The sequence below is a fragment of the Strix uralensis genome, chromosome 7 (assembly GCF_047716275.1).
Source record: "Strix uralensis isolate ZFMK-TIS-50842 chromosome 7, bStrUra1, whole genome shotgun sequence".
NCBI classification, from domain to species: Eukaryota; Metazoa; Chordata; class Aves; order Strigiformes; family Strigidae; genus Strix; species Strix uralensis.
Genome location: NC_133978.1, coordinates 11,785,720 through 11,813,272, shown reverse-complemented (window position 1 = coordinate 11,813,272; position 27,553 = coordinate 11,785,720). Strand labels below are relative to the sequence as shown.

General features: G+C 35.3%; 1 protein-coding gene across 9 annotated transcripts in view; it reads right to left on the bottom strand.

Annotated features, from left to right (window-relative positions):
- The window catches only part of LDB3 (LIM domain binding 3), a 130,611-nt gene that overhangs the window by 16,652 nt on the left and 86,406 nt on the right, over window positions 1-27,553 (bottom strand). For 4 of the 9 annotated variants that reach the window (XM_074874430.1, XM_074874429.1, XM_074874432.1 and 1 more), the window contains 6 exons: window positions 18,519-18,554; window positions 16,578-16,784; window positions 12,167-12,331; window positions 10,412-10,519; window positions 4,709-4,756; window positions 1,820-1,947 (listed from right to left, as the gene is read on the bottom strand). In XM_074874430.1, coding sequence (XP_074730531.1) covers window positions 1,820-1,947; window positions 4,709-4,756; window positions 10,412-10,519; window positions 12,167-12,331; window positions 16,578-16,784; window positions 18,519-18,554 — 692 coding nt within the window. The remainder of the gene's footprint in view (window positions 1-1,819; window positions 1,948-4,708; window positions 4,757-10,411; window positions 10,520-12,166; window positions 12,332-16,577; window positions 16,785-18,518; window positions 18,555-27,553) is intronic. The other 5 variants (XM_074874433.1, XM_074874436.1, XM_074874431.1 and 2 more) reach the window with 4 other exon arrangements.

Below are 27,553 nucleotides of genomic sequence, written 5' to 3'. Positions count from 1 at the left end.
GCTACTACATCAAATATATAAAACTTTAAAAAGGTACCAAAACAAAAACCTAACATCTTCAATAAAATCTCTGTAATAATTTTTGTACCTGAGTCACTTTGGGGTTCAATTACCAAAGTATTCTAGAATCCTTTATGGGATATTTCAAACTCCTAAACAATACAGGGAGACTTACCGTTTCTTCCTCTGCCAACTTTAATGCTATTTGAATTTTGTCTTTGTAATATATCACATTAGATATTATTCTTAATTTTCTCCTGTCCTCTAGAGTATACTATATCTTTGCTGTGCCTGCAAAATAAGAATTTTCCACATGCAGGCAGTCAATATATACAGTTGAAGTAAGTTTGTTGTATACATAGTAACACAGAACACAGTTTCCATGCTGTGTATTTTAAGCCCTTATTGGGAGGCAATGGGCCTCAAGACCCTAAATTGCAAAGAAGATGCCCATCACAGGAGAAAACAACAGCATTGCCTCTTATTCTGAGTCTAATTCAACAGCCAGCTTTTTCTTTAACAGATAGAGCTACTGACTGGATATAGCTACAGATTTATTTCTGTGGCAGGTTTGTATTTTGAGAACTTGAGTTTATACTTCCTCCAAATGAGTGTGGGGCTTAGTATCAATCAGTGTATTTAGGAGATATTTTGACTTGCCACAGTTTGTTCTGTTCTGCATTATGGAAATAAATACTCTGTCTTCATCTTTCCTTCTTTTGCCAGACAAAAATAACATTTGTCTTCAGTGAGAACATGGTATGTGCTGACACGCTTAACCAAAAGCAAATGAGAAGCTGAAACCTTTATTTACTTTGAGACCCTTAAATAGCTCATGATAGCTCTGAACTGGCTTTTTCCACCTTTACATCTAAAATATAAAGATCAATCAATTGATCTGTCTGTCTACTTTATGTCTAAGTAAAACTTCTGCATTGGTTTCATTTCAGTAGATCCAGAGATAGAGCATTACAGAAGACAGAGTTTAAGACTGTTAGAATTCCTGGACTCTCCATATTTAGTTGACTGTCAAGATATAAATCAACTTTGTAATTCTCTTGCTAAGATCAGAACAAGCTTAATTTGAAACAGAACTGCATTTAGAGTTATATTGCTGCCTCATTTAATTTGTTCATTTTGAAGGTTCACATTTTGGTCATCGATGGTTTTGGAAGTTCACTCCATTTGTAACACGTTAATACAAAGGGAATTTAAATAACATCAGGGAGCATATTTTACTCATGAATGAATAATCAAATATATTCCTCCAGTACCTGCCTCTGTGGGAAGTGGAAGCATAGCATTATGAAGTGCTTTAATAGGTCATTCTTTATTTCAAATATAAGCCTGAGTTTGAGAAGCGCAATATATGGCCTTACCTATTTTGCAAATATATCCTACTCAAGTACCTTCACTTATTTTATCTCCATCCTAAATTGTGCATTCTTGAGCTGTTTTATCGATTCTGAAGTGTCATTGGGCTCCTAATTGGGTGCACTGGGTAATTTTCTGAATGTATTTCTTTTGAAAAATCAGGCTATGCATTTTTATTACAGACCTTTCCCTTGTCTGTATTCTTCTTCCTCCATTTCTTCCACATTTTCACTCCAAAGCAGAATACAAATACAACATAATCCTCAATCTTCAGATAATCTGAAGCAAAACTAGCAACTAGCATCATTTGGTTCCACATATGTAAATCCCTCCTGATATGTGTGTATCCTATTGCAAATTGTGCATTCTTTGCATTTTCTTTTTGTAAAATAAATGCATGTGCATTTCTTTTCTGAATCCTTTCAGTACTTTGAAGTTACCTTACCTGGCTGGTAGACAGAGGGCTTTATGCTGGCAGTAGTAACAACTCTCAGTTTTGAAGTAGCAGAAGAAGCAGGACTTTCACCATAGCTTCCGGACACTGGTGTTGGTGTATACGACTGGCTTGTGTTTCTAAAAGCAAAATGAAGGTATGAGCAACTTTATAAACAGCAAAAGTTACCGATTATGAAATCACAGATCTGGCAGCTTCCAAAGCACTCTGAGAGGAACTGTCCTTGAGAGCTACAGAGAGAATACAGAGAGATTCATTAGTCTTTATCATTGCTAAGAAAGGCTTGGACGATTCTTTGGAAAGGAAAAGTAGCCAAATAAGGATTTTAAATAATGCCAAGTTGCTCTTGTTGTCACAGAAAACAGCTTACTGAAGGAATTTGACAAATTTATTAAAGGAACTCACAGTTTAACAAGGGATCAGACTTCAGAAACATCCATACAAAGTTTGGGTTTTCTGTTCCTCTACAAACAAGCAGGCCTGTTCTTGTCTAAGATAAATCAACGAGGGATATCTCAATGACTTAAAAAGATACTGGCTCAGCACAATTACTACTAGTACAAATACTAACTACTGTTTATAAGCATTGTACTGTTTTCAAAAAGATTGTAGTGACCTTTAGAAAACATTTCTGAAATTAACTCTTCTCCCTATTTAGACTGAAACTACAATTTATGTTAATTTTTGCTAATGTCAGATTCAGCTAACCCAAAAGCACATGACATGCAATATTATGATGCAATTTCTGCATTCCTAGATTAAAAACATTTGCTCAGGATTCCAAACATCAATAAGAAATAGTTTCTCTCTATTTAATGGTTTAGATGGTGATTCTCAGTTTGATTATAGTAACACATTGATATATATGCCTCTTCTATTTGCCTGTTACTTAAGATGATTCTATTTGTAGACTTTGCTTCATAGACCACTAAAAGCATTACAAACAAAGCAAGCAAGAGAGAATAAAGAAGTACAAAGAAGGGAGGCAACAGATACTGAGATGCGTGCAATAATAAAAAGCATTCACTATTGAACATCATTCTTACTCACCCTGAAAACATAGTTTTACGTTCTTTATCCCTTCAGTTTCACTATCTGTATGAACCAGATCCCTATCTATTCATGCTGACAGTTTAGGAGTTATTTCAGTAGTGGCTTTGTCTATAGGAAAACATTTGTCAGCATAAGAAAAGAAGCATCCAGCTTTGTCAGACCATTGGTCCATCTTGACTTTAACAGCAGAAATAGATGTCATCTGGAGAGAAGACATTATAATTTTTACATACGGCAAACCCAGAAAATTCCTTCCACTACAGGTAAAAAACATTCTGACTTTTGATTTTTAATTTTGAACAAAATAAACCTATCCTCACAACATAGCTTTTTGCTACTCTGACAGTGCTTATACTATAGATCCAGTTTGCATAACATTGCTGCCTCAGGCTAATTTATTTTGTCTATTTAGTTAGACCTAGAAACATAGCCATTGCTACAATGACTATAGCTAATTATTTCTGTACCTAGTCTAGGGCCTAGGGCTGGATTTGAGTTCACTATACCATGAGTGAACAGGACTCTCCAAGATAAACTATTTTAGTGGGATTACAGTGAATACAATTCACTGTAAATTCTGTTGTGAACTGTGCTGTGCTTTTGTAACTGCCAAAGCTGTTCTAAGCACACTAAGACTTTTTACTTTCCATTCTTACCATCTATTTCCTGTTGATACTTCCTCATCTGTAGTGCATAAGAACACACTGTACTGGTGGTCACTGGACAGAGGATCATTGCTCATACCATAGCACAAACAGCAAAGGTTGTTTGGGTTTTTTTTGGTTTTTTTTTTTTTTTTTTTTTTTTTCCAGGTACACTGGCTTCACAGACAGCTTTCAAAATGCCTTTAGCTAGACACACGCTATCAAAAGACTTTTCCTTGCTTTAAAATCTACTATTCAAGGTAAACTAGACAGAAAACCAGTAAAACAGACTTACCTTTACCAGATCAATGATCAATATTTACAATGTGGATTAAAAGATTTTAAATCATGTGTCATACAACCTTAATCTGAAAATGGCATACACTCATGAAAGTCTACTCCCAGATGTGCAGGTCCATTGGTAGAAAGACTGATTTGAAGCTCTCTTAATGCACAAAATACATAGAGAAGTTCTGAGCTGGACAGTGATACTTAGACTGTCATGAAGAAGAATGTTTATCCAAAATTCAAGTGTTTCCCAAAGTTAATAGCATGGTAAAACCATGCCACTAGATTTCCTTCTATGTTCAGGGAAATGAAGTTGAAAAAATAAAAAACAACACACACAAAATGTATTCATAGTACCAAAATCATTGCATAATTAAAAGAAGTCAACTACTGAACCCTTTTACAAGTGTATGATGTATATTAAATACAGTAAGGAAGATAAAAAGGCTTGTCAAAGAGAAATTAAGTGTTACACTACATCAGTAGGGGTTTTAGTGAAGTTAAAAGATTTATCAGAATTTCTGCTGAAGAAATAGCATGAGATTAAAAGAAAGAAAGAAAAAGAGGGAAAAGAGAGAAAGAAAAGCGAGAAAGAATGAAAGAAAGAATAAAAATATATTCTAAGGATCAAAGGTGCTTTAACGGAACAGGAAGCAATGGCATCTCAGAAAGCAGTGAAAGCACCCTTACTGAATTTATCTGTAGCAGCCAATGGCATGTGATAGGCAGCGAATTAAATACTGGCTCTGAAAACTATTAGTTGTCAGAAAAAGAAAGAGTAAACATTTCTAAGCAGATCACTTTTATGTTAAAACTTCACTAGATGCCTATTAGCAGCAAGAAACTTTTGTTAAGTGCTTTTAAGGTAGAGTAGCTGCACAAAACATTTTTATACCTCTTCTTTGACTGGTAGCTGATGGAGGTGGAAGAATGCCGGTTGAAACTAAAATGAGACAAAAGTTGTGTTTGAAAAAAAAATATACCAAGAAAATTGGGATATCTTGTCCTACAGTGAATTTCCTTAAGAATAAGAGCTGCTTTTAAGTGCTAAAGTAAACAACATATACATATTTTTAATCATATAAGATCAGTATTACATTACATATTGCTTATCTTATTTAAGCCAGGAATCATAATGGAACCTGAATAATGGTAGCGTAAGTAAATGAGCTGAGTATATTGCTCCATAGTCACTCTCATCCAGTTTTGCTCATTCTTTAGTTGTGGAATTCTAATTCAACCACTGGACTGTTTGCTTTGACATTCACCATTTATTTGTATTAGCACAGAAAAATAGGTATGAGGTTTTTTTTCGTCAGTGTCACAAGCTTAAGGTTTATCAGATCTTAAAAACAAATCTTGAATGAACCGAAGTCCAAAGATCAGCTAGGTTTCCTAGTTTATGAGGTAACTAGGACAACCCCACAGAGAGGGCAGGCTGGAAGTAGTTGAAGCAACAACATCAAGCCATCACGTTCAACTTCTTCCTTGCAGTACCATTCTACTGTTCATTTACTAAACAGAGTCTTAGGTAAACAGGTACATTTTTTTTCTTGGGGAAACAGTATCATTCCAGTACATAAATGATTCATTTATGTAAATACAGAAAGTACTTAAAAGCCTGCACAATACATGATCTAAGAAACAAGAAGATTCAGAGTGAACACAGCTCCTGCCTAAATGCAGAGCAGTGCAGGGCTACATGGCATCAACCACAGCCCACATTTGCCAGAATTACCAGAAACATATCATATGCCAGTTATTTTCCTAACTTCTGAAGAAGAGTTTTTCTTCCCTTTACCACAGACACAGTGCTTAGATTAATATCCTAGGATCACAGAAGCTACACCTTCCTTTTAGAACCATAATGGTAACTCTCCAGCATTTCTCCAGTTTTTGTGTTCCCAGAGTGCTGTCTCACTGGTTGCCCTGCTTTTACCCTCCAGATGGAATAACCAATTGCATAAAGAGCTTAGTAGCTTATTTAAAACACTCCTGCTATGCTTTCTTCTTTGTAAGATCATAAGTGAAAAAGTAAGATAACATTGCAGGTTTAAAAGTAAGAGTAACACAATCAGTTAAGGATTAATGATGTACTTCAAACATTCCTCTTTAGGAACATTATAAAGATTTTACTCATGTTAGGTGTTATGCATACGGCCTTGCTCACAAAAGAAAAATCACTACAGAACTGGATCTACCAAGTTTAAAATCAGATTTAAATAGTTAAGGAGACTGATCAAGAAATCCTCTGCATTTTCTTGGTGGACCTTTTTAAGGTATCTAGAAGGAAAAAAAACCCAAACACAGGAACAACAGTGGTAAAATCTCAGCCTCATTCTACCTGAGCATGTTTTACAGGATGGGGATACTGTTGTAACTAAGGTCATCCATATTTTACTTTGAACTAAAATTATATTAAATGCTGCAATGCTCCAATGATATATGTCAAGCTGAAACTGGATTTTTAAATCTGTATTTTGGCATGCTAGATTTCTAAATGAAAACTATCAGCTGCTCAAAAATTTGAATTATAAATTAATTTAGAAGCCAGTTTTAGTCCTTCATGTTTGAATACACTAGCAATAATACATGACAGTTTTTAAAAAAACATGGAAGTAGTGCACAAAAATAAAGAACCTATTTCAGCTGCAACACAGCCCTCCAAAAACAAACAAACAAACTGAGCCTGCTTCTTGTATCTGATTATCAGGGAAGCAATTTTTCACAGGTCCTACAAGTTTCTGATTTGCCTTTATGTCCCAAGGCTTGCTGAATTACTGAACGTCCAAGAGAGGTATTAGCTAAGACAATAACATTTGCCTGCTGATAACAGCTTGAAGTGTACGTCAGCATGATACCTGTGATCTTATATCTTTGACTTAAATAATTGCCAGGTACTAGCCATGGGTTTCAGTAGTCTGATTAAAGCATTGCTTTCTGAAATGGACAGTTGTTTTTCATAGATTCACAGAATCTTTCAGGTTGGAAGACACCTCAGGAGGTCTCTCACCTAACCTCCTGCTCAAAGCAAGGCCAGGTCTGAGGTCTGAGCAGGTTGTTCAGTGTTTTATGCAGTGGTGTCATGAAAAACCTTTGAGAATGGAGACACATAGCCTCCCCAGACAACCTGCTTCCTTTCAGAGGGGCAGGAAAGCGTAAAATTGTCCATGCCAATCTAGTGCAGGAGATAAGAGACATTTTAATTGGAAGTAAATTTTAATATCTCAAGGTGATCTTTTTATCCTCATTACCCATTAGAATTATGATTCACACTGATTAGTCCATATTGATACATAACTACAAATGAGCTTCTAGTTTCAAGGCCTCACACTGCTTCCCTTCTCCCTGTTAAAGGAATGTGAAATTAAAGTGAAATGAATAAAAGCTCAATCAAGAAATATTATATTAGCTCTAAAATAGCCATTCAAGTAGTGTCAGCAAATAATGGCTATCTTTATACTAATTTATTAGCGTTTATATGTCAATCATACATCATTGTTGCTTAACTGTCATTTCCACGACAACAATGAAATCATAGCTCTTTTATGGAAGAGGAGATTTATCCCAAAATATAACAAAAAATATCTGCATCTAATTCTTGTACCAAAAGCTATGCCAGCAGTTGTCAATCTGTTCCAAGTAACTGTTCCTGACCAACATAGCTATCATACTTCAATGTGAAGAGTGCCTATTCTGGGATTTGGAAGGTCTGTCCATAGTTCTGTGATTAATACAAATGAATTATGAGCTTCTTAAATGAATAGCCTTCAGTTAAAAGAAGTACACATGCATTAACCATTTTGTGAAAACATGCCTTCTGCCTATTAGGCAGACGTATTTTAAGGATTTTCTATTATGATGAACTGTCTGTCTCTAAAAGGTTTCTAGAGATCTACCACTTTTATAACTCTGATTTGAAAGCTCATGACGTTATGATTCACATATTCATAAGGGTTTCTGAAGTTTGTAGATTACTCTGAGCACAGTCTTATAAGTCAATAGTCCAATTTTAGTATGGCCCCCCTGACTAGCAGCATTCTCAGTGTTCAAAAATATGTCTGTCTTCACCTAGTCAGACAGCTTCACAGAATAATAAAAACAAAATCCAAAGGAAATTTTAATCCTGAAATAAAGCCATTTTTTAAAACTGGACACTTTGTAGTTTTGACATTTTTAAAGTCTGATGTGTTCTTTAGCCCTCCCCTTATATCCTCCTATTCAAGATACTCAGAAATTGTCAATGAGGTTTTTTTGCTCAAGTTTAAAAACGCCTTTCTTATCTTGGATGGGCAATAAAATAAATCTGATTAAGATTTTACCAATGGAGTCTTAAAAATTATATATGCAATGCATCTGTAATTTTATCTTCCTGCATTCCTCCAAAATTGTTCATTAAATGAAAGTCTGTCATTATCTGATTGTTTTTCTTGAAGGACAAAAACTAGAGCCTTTTGTGACATCAATGCTAATCTCAATGAAATATGCATATATTGCAGAAATAAAGTACTACATGCAGTACTACTACTACGTGCAGACTTCAGAGACATATTATTAGTTATTATGTATAATTCTCACTGAAGCTAGTAGAATACCAAGGAAATCTCTTATGAAGGCATGTAAAAATATACCTCTCATAGCAAGATTTATATGGGTCCTAAGATATAGACTGTTGAAACATGAATAGATGTCCTCTGTCTGGCCAGAGTAGTCACCAAGGCTTCAATTTCATTTCATGTTCTGACTGATAGATACATTTCAGTTCTCAACTGAGAGAAACACTAAAACTGAGTCTTTTCTGGAGCTCAGAAGAAATAAATAGGTTTTGTATGCCAGTGTTTAATCAAGCTCAAATATGCACAGTTAATGTTGCTTAGGAAGCAAGGGACTTTCCCTGGTCATCAGATGCTTTTAACTGTCCCCTATAACTACGTAGGACCCTCTTCTCACAGATCACATATGTGATCATTCCAACTGACTAAAAGAGATTTGTTAGCAAAACAAACAGTGGATGAAATAGTACTGGGGACATTTAAGAGCCTAATTATACCACAGGATTAAGTGAAAAAGCAGTGTAAGAATTACTTCTGAAATGCACTGAGTACTCTCCCAAGTGACAAGCAATAGGACAAGAGGGAACAGCCTCAATTTGTGCCAGGGGAGGTTTAGATTGGATATTAGGAAAAATTTCTTCACTGAAAGGGTTGTCAAGCACTGGAACAGGCTGCCCAGGGAAGTGGTTGAGTCACCATCCCTGGAGATATTTAAAAGACATGCAGATGTGGCACTAGGGGCATGGCTTAGTGGTGAACTCCGCAGTGCTAGGTTAATGGTTGGACTTGATGACCTTAAAGGTCTTTTCCAACCTAAATGATTCTGATTCTCACAATGTGAAAATTTGGTCCTCTTAAGGTATTTTATGATGGATGCCCACAAATAATGAATTGCTGAAATAACTCATCACTTTGGAATTTTGAAATTCATACATAAAACTACATCTTAATGGCAGTAAACACCCTTGCATCTGTTCTTACCTTCTATTCTTGGTAACATGCTGATGATATTCACCAACTTCATATTTTCCTTGAAACTAAATTTATGATTAGTGTACTTTCACTCAAATAAATTGAGTTAGAATTACATCAGCAGTTAATTTTATTACTTATGTTTTATCCACTCCATATAATTCCCATGGCTGTAAACAGCCATGTTTACATCCTAAATCTCAGAACTCTTCTGATCTGTTCTGTAGCTGTTTCATTGTTGCATTGGTTTCAGCGATGTGAAGCCAACCAAAATGCTTTCAAGTATATATCTATGCATAGCACTTAACTGCTGTTTTCTATGATACTCTTGAGAAAGATCATTATACTTCTTGATGCGTAGCCTTCAAACTTGTGTGCTTTGTTCACTTCAAACATCACCTTTGGGTGATTCCTAACTACCTTTTTGTATCAAGATAAGAGAGACATGGATAATTATAATCTCAAATGTATTGCTGATCCAGTTCTTCATTATTTCTGAAGATTGTGTTATTGTGTTCAAATAATGAATCTTAAAATCTACTGCTTTCTCCTCTGTTAGTCTTGGCAAAGTGTTAGCAGTGAGGCAGTACAGCAGCATTCTCTCTTTTGAGTGATAGATGGTACCTCTCCCTATCAGCGGCCTTTCATTAGTCATGATTAAGAGCATAATAAAAGAAGGTCTCTGATTCCTGTGATCCTGTATTTTCACCAAGGGGGAAAAAAAAAAAAAGTCTGTCATTCTCACCATTGTCACTAGATAAATATTTTCATTTTAAGATGGCAAAACCAGCACAAACCAAACAACTGAAATACCTTTGTTCCAAAAGGATCTTTTGGTCACTATCCTAACTAAACTTAGTCCTAATAACTAACTAAACTGTCCTAACTAAAACTTAGGTGCTTCCTAGATGTGAAAGATAAGCAATAAGGCTATTCCTTTAAACACATCATACTTTTCAATAGTTTCTGCTAAGTCAATCGCTTAAGAAGCTAAAAACCTTAAATTTGAGACAATAATATAGAATAAAAACAAATTTAGTTAAAAGAAAAAGAAGAGAGCTTTACAGATATACCTAGACTGAGATGAGATAGCAGATGAAATAGTGGAAGCTGCTAATGACATGTTCTTGGACCCACGGAAAGGCTTAGGCTGTGAAAGAGAGCTGGGGGCTGCAAGCACTCTGCAGAAGACACAGTAAAAGCATGAAAGCATGTACAAAATAATATAACAGGGACAACAATAGTGATCAGAATCAAGCTTTGTTGGAGTTCAGATACAGGAAGACTGCTGCATAGTTACCAGGAACAGGTTTTCTGTAGCATACATCTGCAGACTTACAGAATAGCACAGTCAAGCACATTCCTACAGAACACAAGGCAAAATGCACACATTATATAAATACCTTAAAACCAGAGTCTATTGATCACTAAGAAAGACAATATTTCAGGACAGGACTTTTGCCAATGATACATGGTTTTATCTGCAAGATCTGAAGATGTTTGAGTCTGAATTGAAGCTAAACTTTTTAATATGCAAGCAGCATCAGACAAAAGATTCTCCTACACACACAAGTCATTGGCATGATTAGTTTAGTAGAGGCATTTATTTTTGAAGCATATATTAGATAATCCATTTTCTTCATGTCATGATTTCAACTGAGGGATAAAAAATTATTTAGACTGTATTGATATTTCATGTGAAAGTGCCTTCCAGCACAGTTCTGAATTACAGAATAATACCTTATTCAAACCTTCTTTGCTGGCTGGATGATTGATTTTCTTGCACTGAAATAAAAACACCGGACCCTGGTATGTCACGGTTAGGTAAAAACTGACTAAAGTGAGAAACTAAGTCATTGGTATACATAAATAATATAAGTCAAGTAGCAAAAATTAAACAAGAAGTAGAGCTAAGAGAACATTTCCAATTCCATTTACACAAAACTAAGATATGACAGACTATATCTTAGGTCTCAATTATTTAAAGTAGTTTATGTTACTGGAAGTGTGTTTTTCCTTGAATTTTTAAAGCATGCTAAAATATACATCTTTTAGGAATATTCATGTAGCAAAAAACAAAGATAAAAGAATAATATGCACCAAAGGAATTCACTCTTACCGTCTCCAAAATTACTATAATGTGACAGCAGTATAAATCCCACGCGTTTTCTTCACAGCTGACAGCTTTTAATGTACAACTGTAACTCCTACTGTACTGCAAGTGTTATGAATGCATACCTCCTTGAAACTCACTTCAGCTCTACAGCTAAAACTCATTACAGAAAAGAAAGTAGATAAATCTAATAGAAATTAATTGACCTAATACCTTACAGAGCACATCAATCATCGAATGTGTGGTTTTATTGAAATATTGCTCATTGTCCACCATGTTTTACTGACATCTGCTATGATATGGTAGGCTCAATCACTTTTTGTGACATTAGTAAATGTCATTTTCTAATTCTCCATGTCATACTGCAGAAACACTATACAAATAACCTTTATTCAACCACTGTAACTATTATAAGGAGTTGTTTTGGTTTTATTACAAGTGGTGAAAAAACATTTTAGTTTCAACCCTAGATTTGCTCTCTGAAAACGTAAGCTGTATTGTAGACTTAAAGATACACTTTTTAGGGCAGTTTTATTTTGCAAATTCTTCGCAAACATGAACAACGTACTTTAAGAAAACACACTAAAATATATAAAAGCATATAAAATAGGTTACAGCTTTTACATACTACATTCTCAAGTTAAGAATGTGTATGCAGCATTTCCAGAGCCACACAGGGGTGTATTTGTGAAAGGACAAAGCAATGAAGCATTACCTTTGGAAGGAGGATGAGAAAGACTCTTGCACTACTGAGGTGGTTGCTGGTGGTGTCATCAGACTGGCTGTACTTTGAGCAGCAGTAGCAGGCTGATGTGCTGAAGCATGTGGTGCAGGAGCAGAGGCAGAACTGGTAGACACTGGAGCATGCTCAACAGGGGTACTAATTAGAGTTAAATTAAATAAAACAAGAAGCATCTTAAGAAGCTACGTATTTAAATGTAGAGCATAAAATCTACTATGTTTGAACCTGAAGCTGCAAACATAGTAGCAGGTTGTTACTGAGGGAAAAGCACAATTATGCGAAGAAAAAAAAGACATTTGTTATGCCTTTTCAGATGTGCAGTTAATGCAGTTTTGGTCCTGCATGACTGAAATTTATCCCAGGTGTTATACAGCACTTAAGTCCTGCTCCCACTGAAGCCAGCAGTAGGAAACGTGGCATGCAGTACTTAAATGGTTGCAAAGAGCCTGTCACAAACTCTTTGAGCTTGGATAAATTTCACCCAATATTTACTCCTGGAGCTGAAGTTTATGTTAGGAGTAAACTTTTTAATTAGATGAAGAAAAACAATTTAGAGGATATTATCATAGTCCTGTATCAGCAGGTTTCCTGCAAGTTCTGATAGTCTAGAAATCCTGTCAGCACAGTTTTGTGTTGGGTTTAATCAGTTTTGTGCAATACAGGTAGTGGAAAGATGTTTAAAAGGAGCCCATTCTTTTCTGACCTAAATTCACCTTACATTACACTAGCCAACCCATCAAAAAATAAGATGCTTTTTAAGACATAGAACAGTATGCAAAATACAAGGGAAAACTGTAGCATAAAATTTTACTACACCAGTTTTACAACCACTTGGGTGATGAGCATGAGTTCTTATCCTTGTGGCCCTCTTGTGCTATCACGGCACAGAAAACATGGAGCAGAGAAATGTTTAATTCATTTTCTCTTTATTTGACTGCAAAATAAATTAATTGACATTAATAATAATAAAAATCTAGTCTCATATCTTGTAACCTACTGAACTACTAGTGTCTTTCATCACCTGCTACCAGAGCACCCAGTATTTCAGCCTTGCAGCCTCACTCAAATTTGGCAAGTATTACTCATCTCTTACAGATAGACATATGGGGCAAAGTTATGGATTAGCTTTGCAAGATAGTTTAGTCAAAGCCATCCACTGCTAAGAAATGAACCAATCTTTTGGGAGGTTCAGTTTATTGTCTTCTACCAGCTCTTACATCAAATGAAAAACAAATTAATATGAAAAATCATTAAGTGGACTTAAAAGATTCAAGTTCTTTGCTGACTGTTTCAATGAATTTAATATCAACAAAAGAAAAATAATATGTACATTCATTATTCACTTGTCAATAAACATAACAAAAATCACTAGGTCATTTAAAATGAAATGGGCAGGGGGGAGAAGAAACAAGAAAAGACAAAAGCGTAATTTTGTGTTTAGGCAGATTTTACTGTGGATTTTATTAATTATTGTCCACAGAAAAAATAAGTCATTGAAAAATAACTAATTGCAATTTGATTTTTCAGATTATGATACTGTTTTGGGCCACAAACTTTAGTGACAATGTAAGCATATGTCCCCCAGGCATAAGGGGCATTTTTCTTCATGCCATATTATTGTAGATTTGTTTTCTTTAGTAGTTAACCTAATACTTTTTTTTTTTTTTTTTTTTTTTTTTTAATCAGAGCATTAGTGCACATGACATAGGTGTCTGATTCATGAGCAGGGGTGTAAGAACATAACGGATATATTTTTAATTCTTTTGACCTAACTCATAAGTATATTGCCACATCTCTGGGTTCTTACAAATGACTCCTATCAAGGTGACGGAATTCTGCGATTCACTTGTGCAATGTACAAAGAATGCCCAAAATATTCTTTCCGGAGCACAGTGAGTATCAAATAACAAAAGAAAGCCTACAGTACCATGACTGTTTTTCACAAAAACCTTAGCCCTCAAACATTCATTCTCTCAGCTTTTTTTCCTATGCAAACTTGTCATTGTGCAAATATTTTATCTGTCTTTCAGACATTCTATCTAATATTTTCTTTTGCTTCTCTCAGAAGCATTGATTCAAGAGGTTATACTCCTCAGGTCCTAGAATGAGTGCTTGGCACTTTCGAATTCGTGATACCACTTGCTCTTCAAGGAACTGTCTCATTTCCTCTGTCCTCCTCCTCATCTTCCCTGCCTTCTTGTATGGTTTAGTAATCTAAATGATGATGTCTTATTTCAACTGAATATTTTACTGTTTGATTAGCTGAAATGGAAGTGTGGTTGTTATGCTCACCAATTTTAAAGTTGAATGCAACTCACGACAAAAAAAGAAAATCAGTATTTTCTCCCTTATGAGTTTCACCTGCAATTACATACATAAGAAGTAAGCTCCTGAAAATACTCATCCTGATCGCAATTCTGGTTTTCAAATCATTACACCAAAAGATTTGCAACAGTTTTGGAAAAGCTTGTCCATCACAATATGCATTTTAAACTCAGATCAGTTCTTCCATCTTGATGTATTTGCATTATGATGTAAGTTCTTCCACTTAGTTAATACAGTATCAATTACATAGACTATGTAGCAGGGTAGCTGTATATTATGTATCACAGCTATGGATCACAGGCTAGTCTGTTACCCAGTTTTAATACTCACAGGATTTTTTTCACCCTGTGCAATAGTGGGTACTGGAATTGTCACATTAGTACTTGCATATCTTTGATTTGGCAAATAGAAGAGGACTGAAAGTATACTGCACATAAAAATGGAACTTAATATATGTGCTAAAACCAAATACAAACTAGGATTCCACTTATTTTGTCTAATTTCACTGATGTGAAAGGGAATTTGCTACAGATTTCAAAAGAATCAAGACTTCATACCTTGAATAGAACAGTGAAGTTACTTAATTGTTGTAATGATCTCCAAAATGTTAACCAAAACAGATACTCAGCCATATATATTTGAAAGAAAGGGGAAAAAAAAAAAAAGAATATGTGTGGACAGGGACCTGTATGGAGACAGATTTGAACTGGACAAACACATATAAATAAATTAAATGCAAATATACCTTATAAAATTTAAAAGAAATACATATTTTATCTTGCATGCTGTTTGTAATAGTTCTTTTTATATGATTAAAATGTTAGAGGCTTGATCACCTTCCTGCAGGGTAGAATATATTAATTAACGGAACAAGGAATTGGAATAAATATAAAATGAAGTAGATTTAACTGTAAAAATCAGGGTGGTCTGGTTACATAAATTATATGCAGTTGGTAACTAATTCTCTACTCAGTTTTATAGAAAAAACTCAGACTGACTTGACTGTTTTTACTTTGACCACTACAAATTTTAAATAATTTTATTTAGATATTCTAATAACATTTTTTTTCCTCAAGATTGCCTCCTTTCTAGATGTTCAAACTGATATTATTTTATTTTAGCTCTTCAGGCACAGAAGAATTTTAAGAACAAGTGAATACTGCTTTATAAAATAGATCATCTATTATAACAGCTTCATTATTACATACGTTAGATTTTTTTGCGTTTTTTTTTAATACAGTCATTGTATACACTTTAATCTTTACAGTATTTTGTATTTTAAGGAAAATCAAAGGAAATGGATGTTCTCAAACATCTCCATATTTATGGTAACAAACGTAAAATGCACAAGGTGAGTCAGTTACGTGGATGAAAACAAACACACATATCTCTTCTCAGCTGATTTTCATTCATGAAAAGGAACACAGATCAGTAGAGGTTAAGAGGATAATAATGGTTAACAACCATAATGAGAAAACACAGCAACAAACGCACTCTAACATTTAAAAAAATAAGTGCAGATTACACTTCTTTCAGTAAATCCTAAATTTTGAGACTTCCTATTCAGATAACAATTGAGTGGATTATTAAAGCAGTACTTAGTCTCCTCTGCGTAATGCATGAAGTTCTTTTTGTTTCAAATCCTCCAACAGATCTCTTATAAAGAATTGAAAATATAGGGAACAAAATAAAAATGAGTAGGCAAAGATTATCTCTTATTGTGGTATTTGTGGAATAAAGTGCTGGAGAGGGTTTTTAGAGAAAGACATAACATGAAAGAGTTTTGCATTTGAATATGGGAATGTTTGTAGAAATACAGTGAATGATAGCTGCTGTTTCTCTGCAGAAGGTATTGTCTCTATATTGTAAGTGCAATCCTTAAGAGTTCCACTTAAAACGTAAAACCCACATGAACTAGAAGTTGCTGGAATTCGTAGAACTTAGACAACTGCCCGTTCAGCAATGGGCGTTTCCATCTGAAGGAGTTAGAGGTTGTTATTACCAAACCATTCCAAAGCTCCAAACCAGGTCAGTTATGCAGTTACACATCACAGTGTACCTTTGATTACTGGATGTAGTAAGAGGGACTTTCTGGCCAGTAGTGATGAAACTGGCCTCCCTCTGACTTGTACCCGCTCCAAGCCTCACAGACCCCTTGGAGGCCACTGGCTTAGCACTGTCAGTGTTGGCATCTGTGGTGCAAGATTTAGGAGGATGCCAAATACTTGAGGTCACACACTGTGGCGCATGCGTAGTAGCTGTAGGCCTGGGTAGCAAAGATTACAAGGGGATTTGTAAATGAGGTATTTATCATCACGTCACCAATTTCCTAGGTAATAGCAGGTATTTGAGGGAGGGACAGAATCCCAGCCACAGAAGAAACTAGTGTTTTAATAGAAAAGGTTTGTTCAATTTTTCAATTTTCAGAGATATATGTGTTTACCAAATAAAGCAGCATTTTAGAACACTAATACCTGGCCCTTTAAGGCAGCAGTTATTATTTATATGGAGTAAAGCCTTCAGGAAAAACAAAACAAAGCAAAACACAAAAGCGCTGAAGCTCATAACTGAAAAGTCAAGTTAAGTCTAGGTTTAATAATGAAAGCTTTATTTTTCTGTCTTTTCTTTTTCCTGGAAGAAGATTTATATCTGTAAATATCCAGTGTCCTCTTTTTGTATCCCCAAATTCTTTATACCATAGGAGATCATCATGATATTGCAGATGAAGTCATGACAAATCTTATTAGTTTATTACCGCTTAAGACCAGGAAGGGCTTTAAGAATTAAAAAAAAAAGTACCTTGCGTTAAGTCTGGAAACCGTATTGCTAGGAATATCAAAATAAGACATATAGCACAGCTGTGATGATAATGGAGGTGGAGAAAAGCTATGGTATGACAAACCATGCAAGATTAAGGCAATATAGTATGACACTACCACCAGTCATACATCAGAAATTGTTCCTGGTAAAATAAAATAAAATAATTAAAAAAAAATTTCAGCGGAGCAGCTGCATAGTCCTGTAGATGATTTTACACGCATGAACCGCTAGTGAAATGCTAACACGTGTTACTTGTTTTTTCAATTTAATTTATATACTGTTGTTATACAGGAATCAAGGGGTTTATTTCATTCTTTTGACATAATTAAGAATAAAAATCAATTTTCTCTACTGTTCCAAGTGCCAGTTGCCATTGCTTATGTCATTAGTAATGATAATGCCCGCACTTGGATTTTAACTATGCAACCTTTGTTCAAATGTGAGTAGTCTTATAAAAAACAAAAATAAAAAGTGGTTGGCATTGTTTAGGCAGGAATCAATAAGACAGAGGAAAGCAGCGAGACAGAATTCTTTTCATGACAAACTAACAAGAAGCATTTCTTTGCTCCATTAAACAATTGGTCATATTCACTCAAGAAGTACCTGTGTTTCAGTACTTGTGTGTTTTAGTATATGAACTAATAGAATACAATACATTTCTATATGTAACTGCAACATGTGCTGAGATTCTCTGGGAGAAAAGAACTTCTGAAATTAAAGAGCTAACTTACAGAGATACCGTGTTTTGAACCTCATAACTCATCGAGGATCAATCAAGATATGCAAGAATCTGATATATAAATGTTCTTAAAATACAAAAAAAGATAATCTCATTTAGATTTTAAAAACATCTTGAACAATCTAGACAAAGTTTAAAATGGAAATTGTTCTTAAAACTCCATCACAAACCGACAATACTCCATTTCAAGAACATTTGATAAAAGCTTCTTACTTTTCAGATTTATACGTTTTGAGAGACATGATCCCCGCCTGCCCCATCTCACAGAGCTTTTGAAGTCTACGTTAGAAAGAAATGTCTAACAAATCCATTTAGTTGAAACCTCTACATTCATCATCTGCTCAGTGTACAATTTTCATGTGTTTGAGGTAAGAACAATATGGGGAAAGTGGAGGTAAAGTCTGAACAGGAGGTAAGCCAAACACACAGAGCAAACATTACCTGTTTTCTGATGCTGCAGCAACATTTTCCTTGTCTCTGTGAAAGGAGGGGATACAGTATGAATAAAGTAAATGCAATTGCCGGTGGTGACAAAAAAAAAACAGGGAGAAAGAAGATGGGTTGAGGAGCAATGTTTGGTTGCAAAAAGCATCCTAGAGTGGTTGCTCATAAATATAGTTGTGAGAAACCTCTTCAGCTGTCCAAGTGAAACCCACCAAATATGCACGTTTACTGTATGCTGCTTCTCAGTTGCAAACAACTTTGTTTCAATATTAAAGTAAAATGAAAGAAAATTAACAGTTACAAACTAAAGATTGTATGTATGTATATAATTTCAGGCTTAGTTTTGACTTAAGTAAGTTCCCTCTTAAAAGAAAATTTCAAGAATATTCCAGAGGAGCATACTCTGATGCCACCTCCAAGTGGTAAAAACAATCAGACTTGGGCAGTCCTCAAGGATCCAGAGTATTTTGAAGTGACAAGCAGTTAAATGGTTAACAAGGACTCATACAAGATGGATTATGTATGTCTGGCACCACTTAAAAATTCTCTGTCCTACCCAAGCAACTACTAGTTTTCTCAATCTAAATTGGATTAGAAACAAGTGAAATCATTCCTTCATTGAGATGAGGAGTAAGTCAGCCTCAATTTCAGTGACAGAGAATTAGGCTGTTATTCTGTAAACACACATACATGCTTACAAAAATCACCGATCAGTGTAAGTGCAAACAACTGTGTATGTGTAAGAAGACATAGGTATTTTCATACAGAACAGAATCCTTTCGCCTTAGATTCCCAAGTTTGAAATCCAATTAAGAAAAGTAATTGAGATCATCCCAATATTTAGCAATTTAGTGAGTGGTTGTGTCCTTTCCTGTTTAAGGAATTGTGCTGGAATTTCAACATATTTAAAGGTGAAATATGCCAAATTAGCACATTTTTCTTAACTGGGATCTAAAATTACAAAACACATTTTGTAATTTTACACAAATGCCCTCATTTTCCCAACTGAACCTTCCTTCTGAAATGTTTTTTGAAAAAAAGGAATACATGTATTTATTTACGTGGATTTGTTGGGCACCAATCATTATCTTACATTACATTTGGAAGGCTATTCTTTATATTTTCCACATTATGAGCAGTATTTCATATATTTCTCTCGGTGTTAATGTATGTACATGTATGTATATATGTACAGTCATATACTCTTTCCTTACTTTAGCTCCAATAAAGTTATAAAAACCAGTCCAGTTTACACATCAGCAAAAGTTTAGGCATAAGTGTTCTCTACCAATTTTTAAAACCTCTAACTAAAATGTAACCCCTGAAATAAATGAATTGAAGCCAGATTTTCAAACCCAGAAGTAGATCTTAAATGACCCTCGCATGTGCCTGTATGACTAAGAATGTTATGGTCAGAATGGAAGAACCTGTCTTGAAAGTAAATACCCCAATAAGATCAATTGGTTCACCACTCTAAAGCAATGAGAAACCAAACACTATCTTTATGGTAACCAAGCTGTGAGTTCACGGGGATGTCAGGTGTAGGAAAGCCAGGATGAAACAAGGTAGAGGAGGATGGATTAGAAACTGCACCTATGGGGAGGAAGTGTTAGTATACTAAGAGCCATAATCATGCGAGAATGTTAAAAAACACAGTCAAGCCTGAAAATAATAAAGCATTGTTTATTTCCAGTGTTACCAAATATTCTATGAGAAATTATAGTAAAGACCAAAAGGCAGGCAGTTGGGGTCAGGCAGAAGCAGTGTTAGGCCTCTGTTGTTACTATTAATCTGATCCAAATTTTTTTGCTCCACTGGCTATGGCTATGCTAAAGAATGCAGAAAAATCTCACTTGACTTTGAGGTCAGGATTTCATGAAAGCTTTTTCCATGAGTGTACAAGTATAGGATAACATTCAGTGACAATGGCAGGGGAGTTGAGAAGGTTAAAAAGAGAGAGAGAAGTATAGTAAACATACTTCCACAGAATACAGCAAAGGAAAAGGCAAAGAGTAAAGGGAAAGATAAGCTCAAAGGCACACAGTACTTCTTCATAGTTTTGCTTTCAAAAACTAGTTCTCTTCCCAGTCAACAGAAATAATTCCTGTTTGGCTAACAGTGAGAAAGGCTCAAGATCAGATGTGTCTCTTATTGGCAATATTTGCATTTTGAGGACAGACTATTGGATTTTCAGCCCTTACAATCAAATATTTTTTGCTAACTAAATGCAGAATTAATTTTACTTTTGAGTCAAATACATCCCTGAGGCAGGCTCAGTGAAGTTGATACCTTCACAACATGAAAGAATTTGGCTCAGAATATTATGAGCGGTTTGTATCTCTGTGGCTACACAGGCTGCTCAAACAACTGACAGTAGTGAATAGTAGTTTTGAGCTATCTGGGAAGATTTAATATTAATGGGGTTTTTGTCCGCAGCCCTTTTAGTCCTCAGCTGAAATAGCTTTTGATAGAAGGACCTTAAACAATGACTGTTCTGAGACAACAGTGCAGCTCTCTCAGATTTTATTACATATTGGACATATATCTCACACATAATTTACGCAATATACTGTCTTCCTAATTACACAGAATATTATACAATGGAAATGATGAAATATTTCTTTTTCATAAAAATGTGCTACATGATATGGTCATAAAGACAGAGTGAATGAAATGATAGAAATAGTCTTTCTCTCCCACACACTAGCAAGAATTATAATAATTTGAGTAAAATTCATTTGCAAGCCAAGTTTGTGTACACTACTGGATCCTAAAATGAGCCTGAAGAAACTTCAGAGAGTTTCCAATAAATGAGTCTCTTGAATCTGAACTGTATGTACTGTACATTGGAATACTTTCCCATTCTATTTTGTTTTTGGAAACCAAATGTAAAAGATTCCCAAACAAACATGTACATTGAACAGGCGACCTGAGATGTGGAGCTTGTGCACCTTCCATCTACCTTCTCCTTAGAGAATAAGAGATCTAGACTCTCTCTCTTGTTTCATTAAAATGCTGTAGAGACAGAATCATTTAATTTGTAATGAAGATCTGATGACATAAGGAACATTAGGCATCCCAAGAGACCACCTGGTCCTTCAACTCTTCTTGTCTTTCAGTACTAAAGCAATAAGTGAATACTAGAATTGATTTGTTTCTCTGTATTTTCATGGAACAAGACTATTTTTTCTCATTTTACAAATGAGGAACTAAAACTTAATAGAATTCCTCATGGTCAAAAAGAAGGTTCACAGCAGGGCAAAGAACTGAAATAAGCTCTCCTGAATTCCAACTGAGTATTTAAAATATCATCTCACCCTCTTTAGTAAGAGATCACGGATTTTTAAATAAATATTACTATTCAGTTTATCAGTATTTTCCTGTACTGATCATCCAATAGTCTTTTATAGAACCTGACAGATATATACTGGCCTTTTTTCAAAGAGGGAATAGTTATTAAGACTTACAAATTATTAGGGTCTATATCTATTGAAATTTAAAATTCTGTTTTTCTAGTAGTAGAGCAGGACTTGTCCTTAATAGACTTATTATAGCTTTCATCCTAACACGTACTTATATTTACATAAACATATTTGCCTACAAATAAAATTTCCTTTTAAGAAGTAGAAGTCACAATATAATTTTAAAAGAAAATCTTATAGGGTGTCTAGGAGTAAAGTTGTGTGAAAGCTATTCCATAAGTGCATTCCAAACATTTTTGTCTCAAAGGCATGAGATACTGACACTGTTGGAAACTGGACACTGAGCTAGATTAACTGCTGTTCTGACCCAGTGAAGCTATTTCTACCTTTCTGTGTTTGCAGCTGAGAATTTTTCAATGGTCAAATGAATATAAAACTAAGATTGTCTCCCGCCCCCGCCCCCAGTTGTATTTTTGTTATCTTAACAAAGACACACAAAGAAATCATAGGCAGTTAACTGGAGAGGACAGAAGACAACTATCATGCTGGTTTAGTTAAAACTTTAGCTTGTGATCTGAAAAAAGGGATAGAAGAGCTAGTCTCTCTTTTTCAGCCACTGTAGTTAAGAATGTGAGCAGCCCACGCCAAAACAATTGCAATATATCCTACTAGTATGTCTGCTTTCCAAAACAGGGAAATACATTTCTCCCAGAAGGTATCCGGGTTTGTGCAGACAATGCCACAGAATAGGAAAAGCATTATCATATATTCAGTGGAAGAACAAACAATCAGCAACTCATTCTCAACAAGTAGTATGGAACTCAGTCAAAGCAGCTCACTAAAATCAAAGCAAACACCTCCTATGGATGCATTTTAGTGGCATCTACTGGTATGCTGTTATACTTAACAGTCAAATAATAAATCCAGCTGGAAATACAGCAGCATCGGTGTTGGTGAAAGTTAAGATAACTCTTTTCCAAGGTTTACAGAGTGATATCTGGCATGCAAGTATATGTGCTCTGATTCATCTTATTGGTAAACACACCACTTTAATAAGAACAAAGACCACAAAATTCTGAGTATGTGGAGCAATTTGAGCTGGGATATATTTCAGATAATTATTGCCTATCTTGGCCTTAAGTGTGCAATTGGATTTATCTGAATGGTTCCCTCTAGCTTTTTATAGCCCCACTGGTAACGTGCAGGTATCTGCCACCAGGCACCTGAACACAGGATCAGGACTTTCTGTTTGTACTTGTGACCATTATAGACAAAACCAATGCACAACACATGTAGGTATTGTACACCAGGAAATTACTCCCCTTTCACTGAAGTGTTCTTTCTCATCATGACTTCACTTTTCTCCAGAGAAGTTGAGAGAAGAAAAAGAATCCACAGATCTCAATTTCAACTGGTAGTTTTTTAGAACTACTTTTTAGTTTGTGCACATTGATGACAAGAAAATTCATACTTTCTCTACATGGTATTATCCTAAGTTTGAAGCTGCATCTGAAACATACTAACGTGTCTTTTCTATTCAGTTCTTGAACCAAATAAGTAAGCGGTATGAATGAGAACAGTTGTCATTCTTTCAGAATGTGGATTACATTTTATTTTGTAAACTCTCTTAAGGATTTTCTTACCTTCCCTCTCTCTCATTTGTAATTGTATAACATTCTGGGTCAACTACAACAAATGCTTATGTGGAAATGAACTATTAGGAAGTTATTAGTATTTAGGGTAATTTTTGCTGACATTAATGCAATTTAGAAGCAGAATAAAAGGAAGCAGTGCCAGTGCTATGCTATCAGCCAGTTCTCCAGCTCACCCTAAACAAAGCTCTGTGAGCCAATCTGATGATCCACAGACCACAGCTGAATACCTCTGGGTTACACGTCCTCGTTGGAAAGCCTGCTACAGGCAAAAACTGCTTTTTCCTTGTTGGACTGAAGGCAATGCAAGGGAGTAGTCAGGGAGAAAGGGAGCATTGTGCACCGGTATTTTGGTTAGTCATCTGCATCAGCAGAAGGATGCATATGAGAATCTTAAAGGTTGCATAGTAGGAATTAAAGGGATGTTAATTTCTGCCCATGCAAAAGTTAAGTGCGGGGCAGGAACATGCAGAAGACTGAGATGGTAAAGACGAGATGTTAAATATAGGTCAGTATACACACACCCACCTGCAAAATTGGATCTTGAGCTTTAACAAGCTCTGATAGCTTACGCATTACTTTCTCTATGAACTATTTTGAGAAAAGCTTCATGGTATTTGCTAGTTTCATTTGGAGGCCTCACTCTTTCAATTTTAAGTGTGCACATTCAAGTGGATACACCATACCTTATGGTCACCATCTTTGATCAATTGGTTCTACAGAGAACTGGCTTGAAAACAAGGAATTTATGATCTCTAAATTAATTTTTCCCACAGAACTTCCTGGAGTATTTTGGGGAAGAAAGACGTTATATTTGATCAATTTTCCCTTCTGATTTCAGTCATAATTCCATAGAGACAATTGAGTTATTTCACTATTCCTACTTCTTTTTGGTCACACTTTAGGTGCTAACAGGTAAGTGGGGATCAGAATATATTAAAATGACATGATTATTATTCTTTATTGCAGTTACGTTCCTTAAATAAGAAAGCTACCTCTAGAAGTCTGCTTTATTTCATGGGCTGTTACGGAAAAATAAGGTATCTCTTTCAAAAGGATTTTGGTAATCTGATTAGCGTATAGATAGGAAGTTTTTGGCAATTGGACAGGTCAGCAATGCTAATCATGGGAAATTCTGGCAAATGAAAGAAGGGGATCAAGGTGCCTTCGCTTGTCTTGGTGGTGTCAGATGGCTTTGATAAGCAGCAGTAGAACAAAGAACGTTATTATGCTTGAGAGCAACTTTTGGTCAATTCATTTCTGTTTATATTGCAGAAAGCTGTTGATTAACGGCTAACTGATTAAAGAGAGTCATTATCTGGTACCACCATGTACCATACCAAAATGCTAGCTTTTTAACTTTGCAAACTAAAATTTGTGCAAGTATCCACGTATTTTCTGATACATGTAGTGATAGTCTCAGTCACTGAAACTTCTGGTAGACACTGCTAAAGAAGCCACAAAATCAGCTTAGTCCCTGTGGGAACGTGAGTGCACAAGTGAAAATTTGGTGTCACCTCTTCTGCCCCTGAAGGCGGCTTCAGACAGCTCTGATACACAAGAGTTGGACTTTTCAAGAGTGATGAAGTAGTCCCTAACATAGTTGTTCCTCGCTAGTGAAGATATACTCCATACAGTTGTGCATAATGAGAGAGAAAACGTAATGAAGAGAAAGCGACCTCTATGTTTATTACATAGCAAAAACTTACTCTCCTTCCCATGCAGGCACACGTGGAAAGAGGGAGGCAAGGGAAGGAGCCACAGAACCTTTCTCCTTTTGTAATTTTTTCATGCATGAAGGGAAGAGAGGTCAAGATCTCATGCCTGCTTTCCTAAAGTCACACTCTAGCCACGTCCCACCAGCACACACTGCATGCAGTCAGTACTCCTGCTGTAAACTAAGCACCATAGGAGGTGAGGAGAACACCATCTGAGTAGAAGGCAAGGCAGCAGTATTCAGGAAACAGGTTAGTTTAGATCAAACGGTCATACCACAGCAGAAAATGAGCATTTCCCTGTGTCATAACCAGACAAGCAGATTTACCTGGAAGGCCTTTTGATTTCCTACTGGCATCAGCTTTGCCGTATCTTCATTAAATGCTTATAACACTATGCTTTACTGGCAATATTGGGAAGGGTAGGGGGTTAATATCACTATCCACATTCTGCATTTTACTTTATTTTTGGCACGGAGGCTATTTAGAAGGCAGTATTGTCACAAACCATTGTCCTCCGCTCAGCAGAACAGTCACAGTTCAAAATATATTCAGCGTGGGACAGATACACCTGCCTATCATCAGTGCTATTTTAAAGAATTACATGAGTCATCAAGTCTTCAATCAGGAACCTATTTTAAGCCTCACTGCTGATAATTGAGATTCATTTTCCTGGGTAAAATGGCAGACTTCTGCAAATGGTCAAGAAACACGGCAAGAGGAGGTTGGCCAATCAGAAGCAACATACAGTGAGATAAGCCTGGAGATATTAAAACTAGGGTGTAACCAGGCCTGACTTGACTTTTTGCTAGAACAAAGCCAGTGGTTTCTTAAAGCTGTTAATGACTTCTTATCAGGCTTAAGTCTATTACAGCCTCTAGCACTGAGATGTAGTAGAATGACAAATCCAGCCTAATTTCTCCACCTTACAGAAAAAGTCTGCCTCCTACTCAGGATGAAAAAACAAGGCCTCTTAATAGCTATATAAAAAAAGATCAGTAATATTCATTTTCTGGGCTTGAAGATCACCATGACAACATAAAGGCAGATTTTTGAGGAGTAAGAGTTAAGGAATTACTAGTCTAAATATAAACAAAAACTGAACAGAAAAATTTGACTGACAGTTTAATTAACAAAGCCCATCACTTGGGATATTTTTTTGAGAGGGACTGCACCAAGCAGTAGAAATATGCTGTAGTAAACCATCTTGCCTTGGGGATTAATGACAGCACCTTCACAAAAGTTCTTTTATCATTGCAAAATTTACCAACTATCAAAGATTTTTGTCTATTATATTTTTTCTGTAGTTACATGAAGAATTGAAATTCTACAAGCTTGGAGAGAGTGTTTAGATGCTATTTTGTATCCTCCAGGAAAAAGGATCACAACTATTTCTCTATCTGATTACATGGTTTATATACACTGAATTTTTACCATTAAATCCACTGAAGCAGAGCTAAGGGAAAGGGGTTTTTCTTAATTACATCTGCATTAATTTCATATCTGATCAAACTATGCTTTTCTGATTATTAAAAAATAACTTTTAAAATAACATTAAGTGTAAACATTGAGATGCAATCTAGACATTTTCTTTTCCATTATTAGAACATGTACTAGGACTACTTGAAACAAACAATATCTGTATTATGTTCATAAAACATTAGGGATACACAAGTCCTATTTAAGTGAAAACACTGTATTATTACTTATTTAGAAAACCATTTAATTTGGTTAAAAATTAGAACCAAAAGATTTTTTACTTAGGTACATTTGATGTTTATGAAAAAAAAGTAAATTGCCTATTGATATTTTAAATTCTGTCAAAATTTCCCATATGTAAATAAAATTTACCCACTCTGAACCAAAGTTTGATCTTAGCAACATTCAGGAAAAGTTAAAATGTTGCTCTTATTTCATGCAGTTATGCTGATTTTCCACAGGCACTAATAAGATGTATGATCAGGATCCGTTTGTGTTCCCATAAGGAAAATATAAATGAATGCTTTGTATTAAATGGCATGCTTACTGAATTGCTATGGTACTTATCTAAGAAAAGTCAAATGCATTTTAAAAGGAACTAGTGCTCATATACTCTTAAATATTACAAAAAAAATACTATTTTTTTTAAGTATGATAGCTATTTTTTTTTTCCTTTAAACATTCCAGTATTTGGTTGATTCATGCAAAATTCCCCATGAACAATAGCTCTTCCTTTCTTCTATAACACAGAAAAACAATGGACG